The sequence below is a fragment of the Leucopleurus acutus genome (assembly GCF_964270905.1).
Source record: "Leucopleurus acutus genome assembly, chromosome: 8".
Taxonomy (NCBI): domain Eukaryota; kingdom Metazoa; phylum Chordata; class Mammalia; order Artiodactyla; family Delphinidae; genus Leucopleurus; species Leucopleurus acutus.
In genome coordinates, this window is record NC_139151.1 from 2,630,154 (window position 1) to 2,651,270 (window position 21,117).

At 48.2% G+C, this 21,117-nt stretch overlaps 1 protein-coding gene across 3 annotated transcripts in view; it reads left to right on the forward strand.

The window, feature by feature from the left end:
* The window catches only part of OPCML (opioid binding protein/cell adhesion molecule like), a gene marked incomplete at both ends in the record, with an annotated part of 1,080,793 nt that overhangs the window by 571,036 nt on the left and 488,640 nt on the right, over positions 1-21,117 (forward strand). For 2 of the 3 annotated variants that reach the window (XM_082844274.1, XM_082844276.1), the window contains one exon: positions 11,145-11,229. In XM_082844274.1, coding sequence (XP_082700400.1) covers positions 11,145-11,229 — 85 coding nt within the window. Of the gene's footprint in view, positions 1-11,062; positions 11,230-21,117 lie in introns of those variants that run through there. The other variant, XM_082844275.1, reaches the window with a different exon arrangement.

The following is a 21,117-nucleotide window of genomic DNA, read 5'->3' on the forward strand; positions in this document are numbered from 1 at the left end:
CCCCGCAGACATGGCACACCACAACTGCAGAGGCCAGGTACTGGAAGTAAATCTAGCTGGCTAGATAGGTTAGGTAGGGAGATGGATAGGTAGGTAGATACTGGATTATATATCTTCTCCCTATATATCCTGTCTAGCTTCTATCTTCATATATGTATCTGTCTGTCTGTCTCGCTGATCCTGCTGGCTCCTTTTATCTGGAGAATTCTAATATAAGATGCTGGGATGCATCTCTCTCTCTCCTGTAATGCTCCCTTCCTTCCTTTTCTTCTACTTTCTTGTTGCCATTTCCCCTGGCCCAAGACTTCCTGATGCTTGGAGGGGGAAGTGTCAGGAGTGTATTCTATTTCCCCCCTTCCCAGTTCTCGGCCTGCATTTCCTGCCAGCACGGGCAATGGAGAGCTCATGACCCAGCTCATGTGTGTGGTTTTTTTTCGTTCGTTTGTTTTGTTTTGTTCTGTTCTGTTTCCCTGTATTGATCTCTGTAATATTGAATCCATCCAGCAAGGTGACTGGGAGCTCAAGCAGCTGGGAGGAGATGAGAGTGAACTTTTTGGATCACATCAGAGAGAAAAATGGGTGTTCAGTTGAGAGGTGGGGGGTCGGCATTAGTGGTGAGGAAAAGAGATTGCTCAGAGACAAATCCCAGATGTCGGTGTGGTGGTGGTGATGATGCTTAGAGGCTAGCAGAATTTTAGAGACTGTCCAGGCCAACGCACCTCAAACTTTTTTGGCCAAAACCCACAATAAGAAGACATGTTAAAATGTGACCAGAGCACAAGTGCATGTGTGAGAGCTTGAGAACATGTATAAATAAACACATAAGAGCTGGATTCTGTGATGTGATAACACTTTATGAGAGGCTTCCTCTTTACATCACAATGATCATGTCCATCACAAGCTATGCTTCTGATTAGTATGGTTATATCTCATTCATTAGAATACTAATATCTAGAGCCCATACACAGTGTGTGTTAACCCAGCCACCTGCTCTCCCACCATGAGGAACTTCCTCCAGGATAAATACCGGTGTGGTCCAATGTCAGTGCTGTGTGGGCACAGGGAGTCTGGACTGACACACACTGAACTACTTTAATTCTTCTCCACCTCAAGCTAAATTGCTACCAATGAAATATCATCCAATGTCCAAATGAAGCCAAATTTCTTCAATTATCTAATATTTGGAATGTGCATCTTGAATAGCTCTAATATCTGTGAAATTGGAGGCTATGAAATGGAGATACATAACTGGTCTTCATTATTAATTGAGTAAATATTTATTGAGAATGTGCTGTTCGCCAGGAACTGTTATGGTTGTTATTGATATAGCAGTGAACCGTGATGGGGACAGGAAAAGATACAGCATTTTCTACTTTGAGTTCTTAGAAATGACTAGAAACAATCTTTCTTCTCTATGCACTGGTTTCTTAGTCTAATAATAATGATACCTTTCTCACAGAGATATTAAAAGGATGACACGAGGTGATACCTGTGAGGCGTGTACCCTAGCATCTGGCACATAGTCGGATGATGATGGTGGCGATGATGATTATGGTGATGATGATGATTATGATGGTGGTGATGATGGTGGTGATGGTGATGATGATGGTGGTGATGATGGTGATGATGGTGATGATGATGATGGTGATGATGATTATGGTGGTGATGATGGTGATGATGGTGATGATGATGGTGATGGTGATGATGATTATGGTGGTGATGGTGATGATGATGATGGTGATGATGGTGATGATGATGGTGATGATGGTGATGATGATGGTGATGATGATGGTGATGATGGTGATGATGATGGTGGTGATGATGGTGATGATGGTGGTGATGATGGTTATGATGATGATTATGGTGGTGATGATGGTGATGACAATGGTCACTGTAATGGTTCTTTAAATGTTGGTTGGTTGGTCTGTCCCTGAGTGGGTCCAGAGATGGAACTTCTGACCTGAAACAATTCATTTGACATGTACTCGTTACTCATCAGCCACATACAAAATGCTGTGATTAGCACATGCAGGTCTCTGACAAGTCCACGAAACTCTTATCTTCAGACACCATATATCAGTATTGAGGGCTGTCAGGCTACAGGTGAAATAAAATAAAACCCAATGCCAGCCTCCCTCATACCCACATCTCTGTGCAGTCAGAGCCTCACTTTCTCCCTTCTTATTCTGTCACACTCAGCTGGAAAGCCTGGGCACCGTTTGCTCTCTCCATCATCCCTCAGCTCACCAACTGACTTCTGCTGCTGCCCCCACAGTGAAACTTCTTCTGCCAAAGCCACCTTTGTTCCCGCTGGGAAGACTGAACACATGGCAGACCATCCTTCACTGTCCTGAATTCCCTAGCAGCAGATACCGTTAACCACTCTCTTCTTAATAGTCTAGGAGGTCACTGATCCCTGATTTCCCTTCTGATTTTCTGGCCACTGCACAGACTCCTTCATGAGATCTCCCCACACCCCTTCAGCATTTCTGTTGCCCAGACCTCACATCTAAGGCTTCATTCCCCTCCCTGAATCTTGTGCTAACAGCTGCCACAGGACCCAGGGCTTCAGCTCCACCTAAACAAAGATGATTACAGAATCCATAGCTCTAAACATTGTGTCCTTCTCAGACTCAAAACCTAAACAACCAAATGCCAACAGAAAGCTCTCCTTGGAGGTTTCACTGGCCTTACCTTCCACATTGACCATTTATGCCCCTCCACTCAGTATCCACTCTCCTTACCATTTCTCTGCGATTGGTTCTATCAATCATCCACTCAGTAGCCAACAGCAGAAACCCAGCAGCAGCCTAAATCACTCTCAGTCTTTAAAAATGCTCTTAAGATTCACTTCCTTTGAGTAGCTTTCCAAGAATCCTCACCTAATTTAGATGGTCCAACTCTGAGATGTTGTAGCATCCTTGCATGTTTTTATTTTAAATCTTACCATATTGTATTCCAATATCTGAGTCATTTGCCCTACTAAGTTATAAACGCCTTGTAGGCAGGTGATATATCATGTTCTCTGTATCCCCCAGCCCAGCAAACTGCCTATATGTTCAATGAGTCTTCGTCAGAAAAAAAAGAGAAAGATTGAACGAATTAGTCAACAAAATAAGTGAACAATATATTTTTTAAAGCCTGGCAAACGAGATAAGATTTCAAGTAATGAACATATAATATAAAATGCAAGTCCTAGATCCTCTCTAAGACCTAGGGAGTTCAGATTTACTTTAGCAGGAAGGGGAGAGAGGGCAGGTGAAGCATCAGAGCACACGTCCTGTGTGCTGAGCCCTCTGCTGGGGTCTTATATACAACTTGTTCAGTTCTTCAAAGGAAGAAAAAGCACAGTGTTGCTAATCTAACCAATGAGTAAACTTGGGCTCAGAGAAGTCTGGTCCATTGCCCACATGGTCCTGGGTGGCAAGTCCAGACTTAGAGCCAGGCAGGTTGGCTCCTGACGGGCATTCTCTCCTCCACACCCTGGTTCTCGGGTGGAATGATCCACTTTCCGCCTGTCATAGTGGAAGCTGTAATGAGACTCTGGAGGGGTAGACTGTAATAACTCCTACTGAGCATTTAAAAAAACACATTTTATGGCTTGTAGGTTTCAATATAAAGGTTTTTTTTGTCATTTGATTTATAGAACTATATGTAGTGTGGCTATAAAGTAATGAGGCGGATTTTATTGTATGGTTTGTGGAAACTGGTCTGTTTGCAGGAGTCTCCAGGTTTTCTAGAAGGAGATGTTCAGTGCAGTTGATGTTGGTGCCTCATGATGTTCCACCATTGAGGAGTTTGGGGGCCAGGGAGGAAATGAGAATGGGAAGAAGCACATTCTCGGCTGCCGGCTTAACTGACATTCTACAGACCGTGGAGAGTGGACATCAGTTCTCTCGTGCAGCAAATATTTTCTGGTATTTACTCCATGCCAGGCTCTAGTCCATGGCAGAGGAATCAGGGATGAGCAGAAGAAGTACCTGCTCTCAGGGACCCTGCAATACTAACGCGAGAGAGACAGTTACATGCAGGCACGTGCACGACACTTTGAAGGGCAGGGTGTAGGGTAAGGAGGCTGATGTTACAGCAACTGGATTGTACGGCCATCGGAGGAGCACTTCTTTGGTCTTGGGGAATATCTCCTCTGTATTTTTTTACAAAGCGAATCTTGTGTGCCTTATGTTTTGTTTCCTTTCTATTGCAGTTTTGTTTGTTTTTGGTCAATTTCAGTTATTTTGGAATAGAGCAGAGAAGAGGAATTTTATGTTCATTGATAGCGGTCACTGTGCCAGGCATGGCAAGAGGAGTGAGCTGTCTTACTTCTCAGGGCAGACTTGCCAAGATGCCCCTGTTAACCCTGTTTACAGATGAGAACATACAGACTCAGAGAAGATAAGAAATGTGCCCCAGATCACAGAGTTACAAGAGGCAGGGCTGGGATGCAAAGCATGGATTTTAATCGCTGCCCCCTATCGGTGCTTCTCACTGGCCCGAGCACATGGGGCCTGACAGAGAGGGTGTGATTTGGTCAATGATAGAAGCGGGGGGCAGAGCAAGATTCCACTGACCTGAAGTCTGGCCTCAGGTCAGCAGTGGACTAGGAAAACCACTGAACATCTATTTGCCTCAAAAGTCCTCATCATAAGAAAAAACATGGTAACTATGTAGGGACAGATGTTAACCAGACTTACTGTGGTGATCATTTTGCAATATATACAAACATCAAATCATTATGTTGTACACCTGAAACTAACATAGCTTTATATGTCGATTATACCTCAATTTTAAAAAAAACATATATATTTGGCTCGGTTATCAAGAGTGCAAAAAGACAGAGAAATGAAGTCCCTCATTCCTTTTTAGCACTGATCTTGTAGGCAGTTATTATACAGGGATGGCTTTGAGTTTTATTTTGAACAGAACTTGTGTCTCATCTCAAGTATTACATTCTGGGGTGTGTTTCCATGTCTTGGAACTTCCTTGAGCCTAAAAACTGAAGGCTTTTGGTTCAGTTCATTTTGAATTCTTACCTCTCTATTCACTAGCAAACATCTCTAGCTGGTAATACCTGCACGTCCTGAGGGCCCAAGACAGACAATATCCCCCAGCTAAACCACGATGCCTACTCAATCGTCCCGCCCCACTGGGTCCTCCTGATTTAGGTCGGTTTCTGGAATATAAATATGCATCACGCACAGGCTTCTTATTTTATTTCTTTCTAATGCACACACAGAGCAGCTGGGTACAATCTTCTCTCAGATAAACACAAGCTGTAAGTTTTCCTTATTTATAAATAACACACAGTTTGAAATTGCTTTTACAACTGGATATAAATTTCATTAGATAAATTCAGATATTTCTGTTGGATCCAGAGTTCCCCATAGCCAACCTCATCTAGGCAGCCTCTCCACGGTACAAGGAAACCATTTTAACAACCACTTTGATCCTTAGGTGACTTCTGGTTCTAAAATTGGCTCTTTAAAATTAGAGAGAGACCTGTTCAGTTTCCCATATTGCGCGCACACACACACACGCACACACACACACACACACACACACACACACACACACACAAAACCTCTGGACAACTTGGAAATTTGCCTGCCCTGCTCTGTACAGCTTATCTGCCCCCAGAGCCACTTCAGAGAAAAAAACCTATGATGGTGGGGGGAATTAGGTCTCTTCCTCTAGGTAATCAGAAAACATTTATTGGGTCCTTACGGAGGGCCCAGCAGGGTGCTGACAACTTGTATTTCATTTAACTCTCAAAAATACTGTACACATTCATTACTATCATTGCCTCTATTTACAGATGGGGAAACTAAGGATTATCAAAGTTAAGGATATTGTAGAAAATCACCCTGAAGTAGGTTTTAGAGGTGGGATTCAGGTGGACTCCAGTGTCCAAGTTCTGGTCTGACCCACTACCCAATAAAACAAGGGCTTTTGATTGAACTATATCATAGCTGGTAAGTTACAGCAGAAACAAGGACTTAAACCTGGGCCCCCTGGATTCATTAAGGGTAAGTGAGTAGCATTTTTTAAAAACCATACCGATATAATTCACAGCCTCATCCCCAAACAATTTTAGAATCTACTGTCAAAAGCTAAGATACGGCCGAGCAGAGGAAGTATATTAAGAGACAAACTGAAAACAGTGCAATCACTAAACTTCAGAACAGCTTAGGTTCTAAAGTTTATACTGATGGGGTTTATTTCTAATTTACAAACAAAGGCAGAGGGGCCTCTAGATCTGGAGCGAGGGTTCCATGGATAACATCTCCTCGCCACACACACAGAGCAGAAAGAGAAAGACGTTTATCACCGTTTTCCCTTTAACGGTGAGCCTAGGCGAGCTGCTAGCGCTGTCTTCAGTGCTCTGCTGCGGCTTCAGCCTGCTTCCTCCTGCTGCCGGCCCACGGCTCCGCTTGACGGTCTCCTACAGCGCTGCACTCACTCCTTCAACCTCTGCCTCTCTAAACCTATTTCTTCTGGACTCAGCCTCATCACAGGGCATTGTGCCGCCCCAAACTCAACCCCTTCTTTTTCCCAATCCCAGCATCCAGACCCTCAGGAAGCCCTGACTACTGTACTTCCACAATGCGCCCCTTACCTTTCCCTGTTTCTCCATCACCATTGTCACCGACATCATTTCTTCCCTCTTCTGCTCCCAGCGCTCTCCCTGAATCCCACTCTGTGCCCTTGCAACTCCTTCTCTTCACGACAAAGTGATATTTTAAAGCTCATCAGATCAGGTAACCTCCCTGCTTTACGTTTCCTAAAACTACTACATTGCACTGGATCCAACTTGCATTTTCTATTACAAATCGCCCTAAATATCTAGACGTCTGTAGGTCTGGATCGGAGCCTTAGTTGGTACGTAGGGCATTTACATCCTTTCATTTGTAACTTTTTACACGTCACAAGTTGTACTCACTGGAAAGTGGGGGTTTTGCTATATAGTCATAACTTACGATGACTAAGCGCTTCCACTGTGCCGAGTCCTTTGGCAATTATCTCATTAATTGTCACCCTGTATTAATCAAGTTTTGAGGTTTTCTATTCTGTATTTTAAGATGCTTTGACATCTTGGAGGCTTGCAAATTCTGGAGAGACTGTCTCTCCCAGGGCTATAGCTAATTTCTAGAGATAGCAAACAACTTGCCTTCAGCACGTCCTTCATATGCAGACCAACCCAGTAAGAGCCCACATCCCTAACCATTTCCTCTACCCAATTGTCACGCGCCAAGCCAATGTGTCCCCTGCCCTGAGTCACCCCAGGGCCAGGTACTGGACAACCAGAGACCACATCCAGAGTCCGGGCCCGCCACAGTTATTCAAAAACTCCAACCCTAAGTCTGCTCAAGCTTGCCCTCCCCACCTTGCCAATTCCTTCTCCTGGAAACCACCATCAGCTCTCTGGACCTTGCTTTCTCCTTGTCCTTTCTGCTTCCTCTCTCATGTGGCCCTGCATAGTGTGGTGTGCCCCCTCCTCTGGGGAACGCCAAGGAATGAACTCTTCTTTCAAGACAGTTTTTTCCATGTCTGCCATCTTACCAGACCTTACAACATAATCTTGGGGACGTTTCACAAAACCCCAAAACCCTAAGAAATAGGTGAGACGGGTATTATTAGATACCAGTCACACAGCTGAAGGATCAAGGAGTCAGTATCTGATTGGACAATCCAACTGCAGAACCGATACGCTTAGTGCTCTAATCCGTCCTCATTTAATTTGTCTTCATATGTGTCATCAAATACCCAAAAGAGGTTTAACCGGGGGTTTCCCTATCAGAGTACTCAGTCAAGAATTTCACAGAAACCTCCTGCTATAAACTTCTTGTTCATTGTTCATTGCAAAGCTCACCCCCTTTTAACTTTCCCGTTTCAATCTGCTTTGGCCTTCCAGTCTCTAAATGGATATACTGGTCCCTAGCAATGCCTTACAGATGAATGAAATCTCCCCCACCAAACTGTAGTCAGGCATAGATTCACACAAAAATCAGACCTCTGTAGTTATTTCTCTGATTCCCTAGCCCTTAAGTTCATGTATTCACCCACAAATATTGAACCAGGAAGCCGACTTACGGAAGAGAAAGATAACGGCCCCATTCTCTAGGACTCCGGATACCTAGGGGTGGGGGAGTCAGCCCTGCAAAAATAAAAAGTTTATCCTTTTCCCAAGGGCAGGATTTGTTACATGTTATTAAGAATATATAATGCCTCGCTTCATCCTGTCTCTGCCTCTCTTCTTGCCCTGCCTGTTCTCCTCCCACCCGGAATCTCATGTTCTTTCCTGCTTTCCTTTCTTCTCCAGTAACTCTTTGCATCTCAAGTAATCCTTCCTGGGCTGATTCAGCCTTTGGCCACAGCCCACCTGCACCTCCTGAGAAGCCCTAGAACCAGCAGATGCGTGAGTCGGCCGTGTCACCCGTGTGCCCGGCAACCAAGCAGCAGGAGCTGCGTGGCTTGTACGGCAGCCTGACCCATCCCCACGGCTCCCATCCTTGGTGTTCACGAGACAGACTCTGTCGTTGAACAAATTCATAAGCCCAGCCCCAGTTCTCAGCTTTGCACAGATTAAAGCACTAAAAAAGTCCTTCCAGGCTGTTGATGGTGGACAGGAGCATCTCGGAGTTTAGAGGATTATGTACAATGTGTATACAGAAAACCCAGGTCTTAAGGAAAGACGTGTGTCATGAAAACTGGTGGGTGATCCCAAAATAAGGTGTTTGGCTGCTCTCTGAGGCCTTGCCTCTCCTCCCAGCATCATGACCCTCTCAGGCAGAAGCTCACTGGAGAGTGTGCTGCTCGTCCCTGCATTATTAATGTCTGCATTCTGGGAAGGAGCGGCCACGTACCTTCACTCTATTAATAAAACTTATAAAACATAGGTGGCGTAACTAGTGACAAGTACTCTTTCCTTCTGAGGTACGATGCTCTAATTAAAAACTTTAGACCGAAGATGTATGTGGTTCTCTTTTTACAGGGGGCAGGGGATGGGCGGTATTTATTTATATTACAGTATTTATCATAGTATAGTATATAGTAGTACAGTATTTATTTGTGCCCAGCTTTTATAACTGAGAACAGGTAGCACACTTTTGTGCCCTTCAGCAACAAACACAATTAATGGTATAAGTTTAAAGCTTATTTTTGAATTACACTTCATTGCAACAGTTGCTCAGAGCCCAGGCTAATTTTACAAAAGGATTTGAGGAGGAATGCAGTAAAGCAGATGCATGCAGCAACTATTAAATTATGATACAAGGGCAGAAGCCACATAACAAGGGGTGGCTTTTGTCAGGGGGAGCAGAAAGCCTCTTGACGGGCCCAAGGAAAGCCTGAGATTTTCAGTTCTTAACCAGAGGAAATGCCTCCATACTCCAAACTGACAGGCTGGGCTCTAATAATGCCTTATCGCCAGGTCCCCTCCGGACACGGCGATGGTGCCACTTTATGTCGTGATCATAAAGCCTCACATGGATTTTATAAGAATCAGTCTTATTACTTTTTAGGATCTCTACGTGTTTTTCCCAGTTTTTGCATTTTTACAATAAGATACTTGGGTAATAAGCGTGGAGTAGGACAGGGACGATTTTGCTCGTGGCGCAGTAGGAAGAAATTCTGATTTGCCAGCTGGAGAGCGAGAGCGCGCAACTCAAGGGCCAGGAGTATTTCCAAGGTGGGTCACCGGAGGAGAAAGCGCTCCACCTTCTCGCCAAGGCCTAGGAGAGCTCTGCCTGGGATGGGACTGTAGCTCGGCCACGTGGAGAGGGGGCTGCCAAGCGGTGGACGCGCACACGGGGTTAGAATCCCGGCGTGGGAAACCTAGTTGAGCTCTCCAGGGCGGGGTTTGGCAACTTCTGCCTTGGCATCCGGCATCCGGGGAAGGAAGGTGCGAGCCAGTTTCCAATTTGCTGCGGTCCCGAGCTCCCTCTCGTGCCCTCCCCTCCCGCCCGCACGCAGGGAAGCCGCCGAGAGGGGCGCGGCTTTCCCGGGCAGGCGCCGTGTCGGGGGAGAGAGGAGCGGGGGACGTGGCGGCCCGACACGCGCGGCTCCCGGCGCGAGTGGGCGGCGCGGCTGGGGTTACGGTGTGCGCCCGCGCCCAGCGCCCGCCGCGTGGCGCGCGGTCCGCCAGCTCGCTCTGCGCCGGCCCAGCGGAGAGCGGCGGTCAGTGATGGAGCTGCTGCCATGACAACCGCGGCGGTCTGGGCCCGCGCGTGTTGGAGCTGCTCCCGGGAGGCCGGCGGCGCGGAGGCCGGGGGCGGCCGCTGAGCGTGGCGTCCGCGCGTCCCCGCGCCCCGCGCCGCGTCCCCGGAGAGGCGGGCGCGGCGTCCGCCAGCTCCCCGTGGGCCCCGAGCCTGCGCCGCCGGCGCTCCGCGGGCCGGGCTGGCCGCCAGTCGCCGCGCGGGCTGCGGCGAGGACGCCAGGCACCCACCGCACAGGAGGATCCTCGGGCTCGGCGGCGGCCGCGGGTCCCCGCGGTGGAACTTTTTACCGCCTTTGCGTTCCAGATTGGAGACTCGGGCTGGTTTCTAAATACAACTGTACATATGTGTGATCTAATAAAACATTCTCTCCTCTCCTTGAAGCGGCAGCTTTTTATGACATCTCCTTTATGTCAGAGACACTTGCCTGGCTTCTTTGGGTTATAAACTTTTGATGCCAGACCTCGGCAGGACGTGCCCAACTGAATGTTAAAGTAGCATCTCGGAGAGAGGCAGAGAAAGAGCAATCCGTGACCTTCATCCCTGCACCTTCCTCCTTCCTCTCCCTTCCCGGCCGCCTCCCTCCTCCCCAGGGGAGCATCGAGAAAGCTCTTTTTGGATGCAGGAGGGGGCTTCTGGTTCTGCCAGGCTGGAAAGCTGAGGCAGGATTTGAGGAAGAATCATTAGAGTCGGGAGAGCCTGGACTCCGCTTCTGCTTCCCCCTCTCTGCTTCTGGCTGGTTCCAGCCCTTTCCTCCCTCCCCACGCGGCTGCCTGAGACCCGCCGGTGTGCGGGGCGGGGGACGAGGACCGAGCGGCTGCCGGAGTTCTGGGAAGTTGTGGCCGTCGAGGATGGGGGTCTGTGGGTACCTGTTCCTGCCCTGGAAGTGCCTCGTGGTCGTGTCTCTCAGGCTGCTGTTCCTTGTACCCACAGGAGTGCCCGTGCGCAGCGGAGATGCCACCTTCCCCAAAGCGATGGACAACGTGACGGTCCGGCAGGGGGAGAGCGCCACCCTCAGGTAGGGAGCTGTTCTTCGGCGGGGGCCTGAGCCCCTCTGATGTGATTCCGTGGGAAGGGGCGAGCGAGAGAACCGGAGCCTTGCGTGGGGGATTGGAGCGTGGGAGAGGGCCTTTTGCAGGCCCAAGAGGTGCCCACTTGGCGTTCTGTGGCAGCTGGCACCCATTCTCCTGGACAGCTTTGTCATTTGCTGTGGCTTTTCTGGTTTCGGATCTTAGGAGTGAGCCCTGAGTCCATGCTTGGGGCTCCATGTATCTGTGAGGCCGTGACGTGGCTAGACTCACTTTTGCCTTGGCCCCGGGATGAGAGCCCTGGCATTGAAAGATACTGGGGGGGTTTAGCCCAAGATCACTGGTACCCTGGTGGCTGTCTTACAGTCCGGAAGGTATGTGATGAGGCAGGGTAGTCCTCCCAATGGGCTGGCTGGTCTCTGTCGGAGAGATACCTGAAATTTCAGGCTCTGGAATTGCTGTTGCTGGGCCGCGTGGCCTTTTATGGGTTTGCTTAAGAGGCAGGCATCCTCGCCAACCCGGTGTGGTGCTCCTGGGGCCCCAGTTATAAATTATGAGGGCAGTTTTATCTTTGCAGGCTCAGGCCAGGGAGAGGAAACATGTCGCTTTTATGCAACAACACTCCTATGTGAAAAGCACAGTACGGAAAGCTTTTTGTTTTACCTTAATGAGTTACAGAGAATCACTTACATGCTCCAGGCGGAGGGGTGGAGCTTCTCGGAATATGAACCTTTGGGGACCAGACCTGCTGCGGCAGAGACTTTAATAAAAATGCAGCCATCACTTTCCACCAGCTCAGCACATACCATCTTTTATCCCTTTAATGAGGCAGTTCTGGCCCTCGGAGACCGATTCAGGGACATCCCAGCTTAACTCTGCTCACAGTGTACACAGGGTGAATGCATTTGCCCTGTCTGTGACTTTGATGGTTACGGTGGAAATAAAACATCGTGCCCCGGGTTCTGCAACCAAGAAGCCTGGCTTCTCCAAGGAATGCATGAGGGTGGGGCTGCCTTCCTGTTCGTCCCTTGACTTCCTTGGTTGAACCCTCTCCATCTGGACAAGCCTCTCCCTGGGGAAGGAAAGAAAGGCTCCTGCCTCCTGCGCTTCCTAGCTAAGCCCAGGCATTAGGGTTGATTCTTGCCACTTGGAAGGTGGTCCTCAGTTGAGTCTTCTTTTGAGCTTGAGGACAAGAGCCTTGTCTGTCTGCTGGTGCATGGGGGACCCAGGAGGAGAGAGAAAACAGAGGATGGAGACAGACCTCCTCTCTAGACAGCAGGAGGGAAACCCTCTGGGCATGTGGGCACCCCTCAGCCAGTCCCAGACTAGAGGGAACGTAAAATGCCTACTTCCTTGCCTTAGAGAAATCCTGGGGGTCAATGCCCTGAGAGGCACATGTGCAGAGGGCCAGTCTGCTCAAAGAGAGGAGTAGCAGCCTGGCTACAGTGCATGTTAACTAAGGAAATGTGGGGAAATGGTGGTAGGTGTGAAGGGATTTTGATGCTGCCACGCACCTCTCTTCATCCTCCAAACTATTACCAGGGACAGAGAGGCCCAGCATTGAATAGGCCTCAGTGCTGAACTTTCCAAAATCCTCTGTCCTCTTCTTGCCTCTGAAAGTTAAACCAGAAACTTAAAACCTGGCGCTTTCTGCTGTACGGGATGCAATAAGATAGTTCCACCAGCAGAGGGCCAGCTTTGAGCTGCCTTTTTTTTATTAGCTGCTGGCCTGTTTTCACGGTCTTCAGTTCTCACGTGTAGCAGCTGGGCTTCATAATGGGAATGGGAATAAAAAAGGGAAAGCTGAATAGTTGCCTTTTTGTCCTCTGTGGAGAAAAAAAAGAGCCTTACGTATTTGAGGGTACCTGTTATCTGTTACCTGACGGCATGCTTTATTTTTAAAAAAGTAAGCGCGTCTTATGTTGATTTTGCCGCTCAACTTCTGTATAATTTGCCCCGAAATAGAGAGATTCAGTGCACCGTTCCCGTTTTGATCCTTCTTTATCCTCTTTCTTTTACCTCTCATGTTCTCTTTTATTACGTTTTGCTTTGTTTTCATCAGATACCTCCATTTTATGTATGTTTCCATGCTGTTCATTCTCATCTTTCTGCCTTTGCTTTCATCGCTTAATTCTTACTATTTCCTGATTTTTAAGGTCCTGGTTTCACTACTGTCACAGTGTTTCTTAAAATAACATAACTAGCTCCTGCAGATCTCTGGGGGTCTCCATCTCTCCCCTTCTGTTTTCCCTGCCCCTTTGGTTTCCTGGTTCCACAGCTGTGTGCCCGTCTCAATGAAAACCTTGTTCGTCAGGACTCAGAGGGGGCGTCCGCTGCTTCCCGTCTCTGGAAGTCCATGACCTCAACCCCAGTTAGATGTATCATTTTGGGTTCTTTTTTTGCTTCTAAAATTGTAATCCTTAACGGTGGCCACTCTTTAGTCTCCCGAAAGGTACACGTTTGGGCATTCAGCGTTCGGGAGTTCAGTGTTCTGAATGCATCAAACGTTCAGAAGGCGTTGAAAAACCTGCATGATCGCCAGGCTCGTCAGCCACAGAAAGTCTTTTCAGACGTGGCTGCCCTGGGTCCAAGTATCCCGAGCCTGTTTCGAAATCTTGAATGAAGTCGCGTAGGAGGCCGGAGACCGACTAGGAGAAGCAAAAGAATGGAGGAAGCTGGGTCCTCCTTTGAAATTCACAGTGAGACGTTGCCCGGCCTAGGGAAGGTTGCTCTCCTTCCTCGGAGGCGTGATGTGTGGTGCTGGGTCCTTGACGGCACTGAGGGATGCTGGGAAGTGAGGTGCCAGAGACGACGCTGAAGTTCTGAATGTGGATGAAACTCAGTTTATGTAAATGAGGCCATATTATCTTCCTCGTAACTACAAGGGCCACTTGAAAAGTAGAAATGATTATGCGACTCTGGAATTGTTTGCCTTCTTGGAAGAGAGATGATGTGGAAAATGAAGGTGATAGTCACAGTGTCTGAATTATAGCTCCTGTGAATCGGGTTTGAATTCATTATTATAAACGGGCCCTCTTGGTCAGAATCATTTCATGACAGTCATCTGCTGTGGGGTTAAAAATGTTCTGTGCCTTTCCATTAGATTAGATATGACAAGTATCTGGAAGTCCTGTGTCTGAATCATTGCCCGCGTCAGGAAAGGAGCCCGGAATGTTCAGTGTGGTCAGCTGGTGTCTATTAGGCTATTTCAGTTACATGACGATCTCACCAGATGTGTTTCCTTCCTCAATCTTCTCCAAATGGGCTTTGGTTCCTCAGTGGGACCACATCATGCGTGTCCACGAGCATTCTGAGGGGGGTGCAGTAGCGTGGAGGTGAGAGTTGTTGCTCTAATTGTTCCACTAAACGGGAAAAGTTTCCACCAGCAGCCTGGGTGGGTTTTTTTTTTTTCCTTTTAATTTTTTTAGTATGGCAGGATAATCAGTTTTGCTGATCCAGGTTTGCTGATCTGGGATCATGCTTAGGGACTCTGTTCTAAAATACCCGTGCATTTTCATTTGGAATTGTGAGCTAATCCCTTTGGAACCAAGTATTTGAGGGTTAACTACTACCAAGGAAGAAGCTGAGCGGCAGGGTGTTGCCAAAGCTACCGGGGTCGTCAGGCTCCCAGGGGCGGCGTCCTGTCGTTGGCCGGGTGCTTTTCTGTCTTTTGCACTCACCATCGGCAGCATTTCTTTTTGTGTAAATTAGAAAATTCAGGCTAGCCGCCAGGTTATCCTAACAAGGCCACAGCACGTGCATTTCAGCGTTTAAGTTGCCTAACCTGAATACGGACCTGCATTAGTGCAAAGGCTTCGCTCTTGGCCTGGGAAGATGGAGACACGGACACCGAACCAGGTGCAAGTCCTTGCGGGGCCCCTCCAGCTGCACTGTTAACCCGGGCTGCACTGGAGTTACCTGAGATGCTTTTTAGACATTCCACAGTTAGGATCCCAGACCAATGAAAGCGAAATGTCTGGAGTTGGGCATAGGTGTGGACGTATTAAAGATCTCTTCCGCTATTTCTCATGCTAAGAACCACTGCCCCACAGTCCTTTCCTGACCCAGAGCATCTGAGCTGGTCTCCAGTGGCCCTGCCCACACTTACGTGTCCCCTACTTGCGTGCGTGGACCTTACCACTCACAGCTGCCGTAGTGCCCGAGAAAGAACAACGGGTTCAGGGACCTGAATACTCACCTGGGTCTGATTCTTACTCCATCCCTCACTAGCTACATGATTTTGAGCACTTCACTTCCTTTGTGTACACTTGGCAACAGTATCTGCTCCGTCTGTGGCATCTGGGAGATGGAGTGGAATGGCATTATTCTGCTGGCTATAAAGCAAGACACACGTGCAGGTTGTTACAGGAGCTAAAGAGAACCCCAGTGACAACCCATAATACTCTCCATTCTTTCCAGTTTCCTCTCTCATCCCCACTCCCCCCGCCCCCATACGGACCTTTAGAATTCTTAGTCCTTTCCCAGTTCCATTCAGCATCCCGCTTCCTGCTCTGGTCAGGATTCACCCTCATCTGAGTCCCGGTAACCCCTGCTGTAGATCTTTGCTCTGACGGGTACACACCGTGGACTTGTGACCTACGAGTGGGCGTGGCTGGACTGTGAGTTTCTGGGGGTCGGCGGCCACGTCCCAGGTGTTGGGTACAGACATCATCACGCCTACTGAGGATTCAGGTAATAAGTCTCGGCTGAATGCCTTAATCCATCAAAAAGGGGCTCAGTCTCTTATAATGGAGTTACCTCTGCAGTGATGAAGTGCTTACAGCCATAGGCTTTCATTTTCTTCAAAATATGGTGCCGGCCATTGAGGCAGGTGGTCGGTTAGAGCCCTTGGAGGCCTGAGGGGCTTGAATTCTGCTGAAATCACTTGTCACGGGGAACAGTTGAGTCCACCAGCGGTCCCCATCTGATCTGAAACTATGCAGAAGGTTTCACCATCCCTGAGGACACGGCAGGAGTGGGGCAGCAGAGCCAAGGGAGTCTTCTTAGCAGCAGCAGAGTAACGGAAGTGAGGGCGTTCCTGCGGAGACCTGCCTCCTGTAGACGAGAGGAGACACGGAGCAAGGAATGAGTGGGGCAGACCGGGAAGTTGGTGTGTCCTGGATTGGGAACGGCGGGGGTCAGCAGGCCTGACTGGCTCGACTGACACTGTCAAGTCACTGATTGGTAGGAATGTGTTTGCCTCCCCGGCACACATGCCACCCACCACGTGCCGGAGCCAGGGATGGGAGGAGGAGTTTTAAAGCAGTCAGGATACATGCTCAGTGACTTTCTGCATTGCTCTAGACCAGCGGTCCCCAGCCTTTTTGGCACCAGGGACCAGTTTCATGGAAGACAATTATTCCACAGACTGGGGGGGGGGGGATGATTTCGGGATGATTCAAGCGCATTACATTTATTGTGCACTTTATTTCTATTATTATTACATTGTAATATATAATGAAATAATTATACAACTCGCCATACATACTGCTGACAGGAGGTGGAGCTCAGGAGGTAATGCGAGCGATGGGGAGCGGCTGTGAATACAGATGAAGCTTCCCTCGCTCGCCTGCCGCTCACCTCCTGCCATGCGGCCCGGTTCCTAACGGGCCATGGACCCGTACCTGTCTGTGGTCTGGAGGTTGCGGACTCCTGCTCTAGGCAACTTAACAGCCCTTATGTAAGCCCTTTTGTTCATTTTTTGGCCTTTAGGCAATTTTGGCCTTTGGGTTCAGTGTAGTCCTGTCATTCTAAAAAGGGACCGTGCCCCTGGTCTTCCTACTGTGCTCACTGTGAAGCTGCCTCTGGCGGTGTGTGTGTGTGTGGGGGGGGGGGGGTTGGAATGAGCAGGACTGAGCAGCATGTGTCCCAGACCTGATGGGGTCCAGCAGTGAGATGCAGCGGACAGGAGGGGCCACCTAGGTCCCACCTGACCTTCCCAAGGGAGGACTTTTAACGTTATTATTAATAGGAAACATCTTCACAGTCCTGAGGTAAGAAGAGGGAATTATGGAGTGACACACTTAGGGCTGGCAGAAATGTGCGTTGCCCGTTAAGTTAGGAACTAAGTGTTAACCTTTCTTGAATTTTTTTTTTTTTTCAATCTGCTCAAGACAGCCCCAGACTATTTCAGGTTCATTCATTTATTTATTATTTTCCCTGCAGGAAGATGCTTTTGCTGATGTTGGGTCCAGATGAGTTGGGGAGGAAGGTGGCATGGCTGTGGGGGGAGGCTGCCCGCTAAGTCCCTCTCCACCCCCAACAATGACACCTTCCTGGAACTTCTGGCACCACCTGGTGCATCTTTTTTAAGATGTGAAAACTGAAGTTGTGATGTTTCTGCAGCTCAGCACTTACCCTGCCTCTGTCTGTGTGCCATTTCCTTGGTAGAGAAGGTTAGAGAAAGGAGGTGTTTGAGCCTGGTGCCACCTTTCCTACCGGATCACACCACAGACCCTTTGATAAAATCTGCGGGGCGGCGGGATTGGGGCAGAGGTTTAAACACATAAACTCTATTATCCGTGATTGACTGTGTGTCAGGTTCCAGGACAGTTGCTTATTGTTTCATGTAATTTTCAGAATATTATGGTCCTGTCAGGGAGGAAGGCATTTTCTTCTACCCTTCCAGGGTCTTCTGGCTGGTCTAAGAATTAAATTTAACTGAGACAGATGAACAGGATGAAATCAAACAAAAGTTTAATAACTTGTATATATGGAAGAGACCCAGGAGAACTGAATAACTCAACAAAGTGGCCAAAACCCTCACCCTAAATACCATCTTCAGCTGAAGAGAAAAGAGGGTGTTGGGGGTAGAGGTTTGGGACTTCTAAGTGGAGGAACGCAATTCACGTGGAGATGGAAAAGCAAATGTTTGGTAAATAAATGTTTGCTGGGCCAGGCAGAGATTGACACAGAATGGGCTCTGATCTCTGGGAGCTTCCCCACCACACCTGGCAGACATCTCTTGTGATGCTCTATTCCTGTAAGAGGCCCTCTATCTGTAGGTTCTTCAGGCAGTTTGGCAGAATGGCAGAGTTTCTTCCTGAGTCTTTTGGGCCTTGACTGTTTTCAGCTTGACATAATCCACATGCCAGAAACATTGTGGGGTGGCGAATTTTGTTCCCATATGATCCCCAGCTAATAGACTAGGAGACTGCGGTTTAGAAAGTTGAGACGCTTGCCTTTTGATCACGTGGCTATTATGTGTCAGTCTGCATTTGTCCTTAGAATGCCTGTTTTTCTTCTTCCGACTTTTCTAGTACCCCCTCCCAGATAGAGAGTACAGAGAAAGTTTCCATGAGCTGCAAGCAGAAAAAACAAACGCCCCCTCTCTGTTCCTGGGACCTGTATTTGAGCAAAGGTCAGGAAATCCGCAGTGGGTCGAGGGCTGTAGCTGTCTGCTGTCCTGCCCTGAGCAGCGCTTCACTCCCCTCACTTGCACGCCAGCAAATGCTGCTCTGTCTCTTGGGGCCGGAAATCATGCACCTGCGAACCTCGAACAAAGTGAAGCCTCAGGAGGGTCCTGCCCACCGTGTGCGCTGTCGGAAGATCACAGTGCCCCTAGCTTTGACCCTGTCCTAAATGCTGCACCCTCCGGGTGTGTGCGTGACCTCTCACAGCACGTGCAGTATCTCCAAGGACCCTGCAGACAAGACAAAGCCAGCAGGTAAATGATGACAAGGACACTAGCGCCAAAACGTTTCTCCGAGAGCTGTAAGGCATCGAGTGATCCGCATGGAAGGGTGGAAAGATGAGAAGCCGTGTGTTTTTAAATCCTAAAATACAGGTCATTCCGTAATCCCCTCTCCCCATCTTTATGCCTATGTTTTAGTTTAAACTGTCAAGCTTGTGGCAACGGCGGGCACAGACCCTCTTGCTTACCTTGCGGTTGACTCCTACTCTACAGGAAGCTGCCTGACCCCTTGTGGCTTCCTCTTCCCTGGAGATGGTCCATTTTGCTTAAATCAAAGATATGCTGAAGGACTTGACCTGGCTTCTGTAAGAGTGCTGATCAATACAATGTTTAAAACTTAGTTTTGAATATTAAACATTTCCACTGGGTCTGGAGATTTATGGCATCTCGATTAATCAAGTTTCCATTGCATAATAGAAATACAGCATGTTTTAAGTGGTTGTTAACTTTTCTGGCTAGCCTACAGAAGATAATTTAACTCATAATTACCCAAAATGCTATAGAGCAGCAATGAAGAATAATAGAAAACAATGTTGTTGTAGAAGAAGTAATTACGCAAAAGAGGGAAAAAACCGAATACTATAATTTTCTATTTATCGCAAATGCCGGTGCTAAAGAAAAGTAGGCATAATTACAGGAAGATAATATGGAAACATTTTCCCAAAGACATTTCTGAGTACTTTCAAAAGTTTTAGAGTTTATTATTATTGTTTCTGTTGTTGCCAAGTTTAATTTTAAGATGCAGGGCTTCCCTTTTATTTGATTCAAGTGTGCATTTGCCTCCTTGCTAATGATTCGGGATAGTTTCAGAAGTATTAATAAGCAAGGAAGACGGATTAAGGAAACGAAAGACAAAAATTGAAAGCAAAGAGGAGAGAGACTTGCCCAAGGCATCAGGAAGAGTTGAAGGAAGACAAAGGCTCCGCACAGGTGAGGACAAAGTAGCCTAAGGTGGCGTCCCTGACTCCAAGGTAGAGGAAGGAGAGGGGGAAGGAAGTGACCGTGCCCCACCCGCCGGGCTCTGCTGTGCAGATGTCTTCTCCACCCCTGACTGGATCACGGGACCGCACACGCACAGGCTTGCAGCGCCCACCCTAAGTCAAGCAGTCTGGGGCTCAGGTTCTGTCTTGCTGCTGGAACTGGGCTCTTTCTGACCCTTGGTTCCCACCTTCCCTGCAGCCGGAGACCCCCCTTCTTGTCACTGAACCCTAGTCCCTGTCCTGCCCCTCTGTGTTGGACCTACCCCAGGCCCTGGGTGATCCGGAGTCCCACCTTGTTCTGTAAGAACCTCTTCTCCAAGAGCCCAGCTCCACCCTTTACGCCACTCCTCTCGACCTCCGGGTTCATGGACTTTCCAGAGGTCACGCTTTGCCTGCCCACCGGAATGTCCCTTTAGGAGACCGCCTCATGCGCAGGCAGCAGGTGAGGGCTCAGTCAAGTCACACTTGCTCCTCTGCCATTAAACCATTTAGTCTTCGTCATTAGGTATCTGGGCTGCCCAGTCAGATATCGTCCACCTTGACTGGGCTTGATCACAACTGAAGCCATCACAACATAGGGATTCTTGCTTGCTGTTTGGAACTCACCATGATGGATTAAAAAAAAAAAGCCAGCATGTGTTTCACAAGGAAATGTGTCAGGTGTGTTATTGGAGAGGCCGTGCTCACGTTCACATACGTGACCGTGAGGCACCTGTGTAGGAGGAGGGAATAATGGGATTCATATTTGTGCTGTCCTGTGCTTTCTAGACCATCCCTAAAAATACCCCTCTCCCTGCTGTTGTTTGCACTGCTTCCATGCCTTTTGTTAAATGCATTAATGCCTCCTCTCCATCTTTGTGTCCCAGCGTCCAGTACAACACCTAACACGTGGTGGGCGCTCCACATTTGTTGAAAAGATAGATGTGTGTCCTTTATCTTTATCTCTCCGTGTGTCCCCCTCTTTCTCTCTCACACACATAAACACACACATGCACACGCACACACACAACCCTGCTTTTTCTAATGAAGATATTCTCACCCATTTTTAAGCAGTTGGGAAGTCACTGACATTACAGCCAGAGATTCTGGCATTTGAGTCCTAGTTGAGATAATGATCGCTCCCTAGATAGTTGGTATTTAACTTGTCCTGTCTCCTCCCGCTTATTATAATTGCAGTATTTGTGAATTCCACACTATTCTTAAAG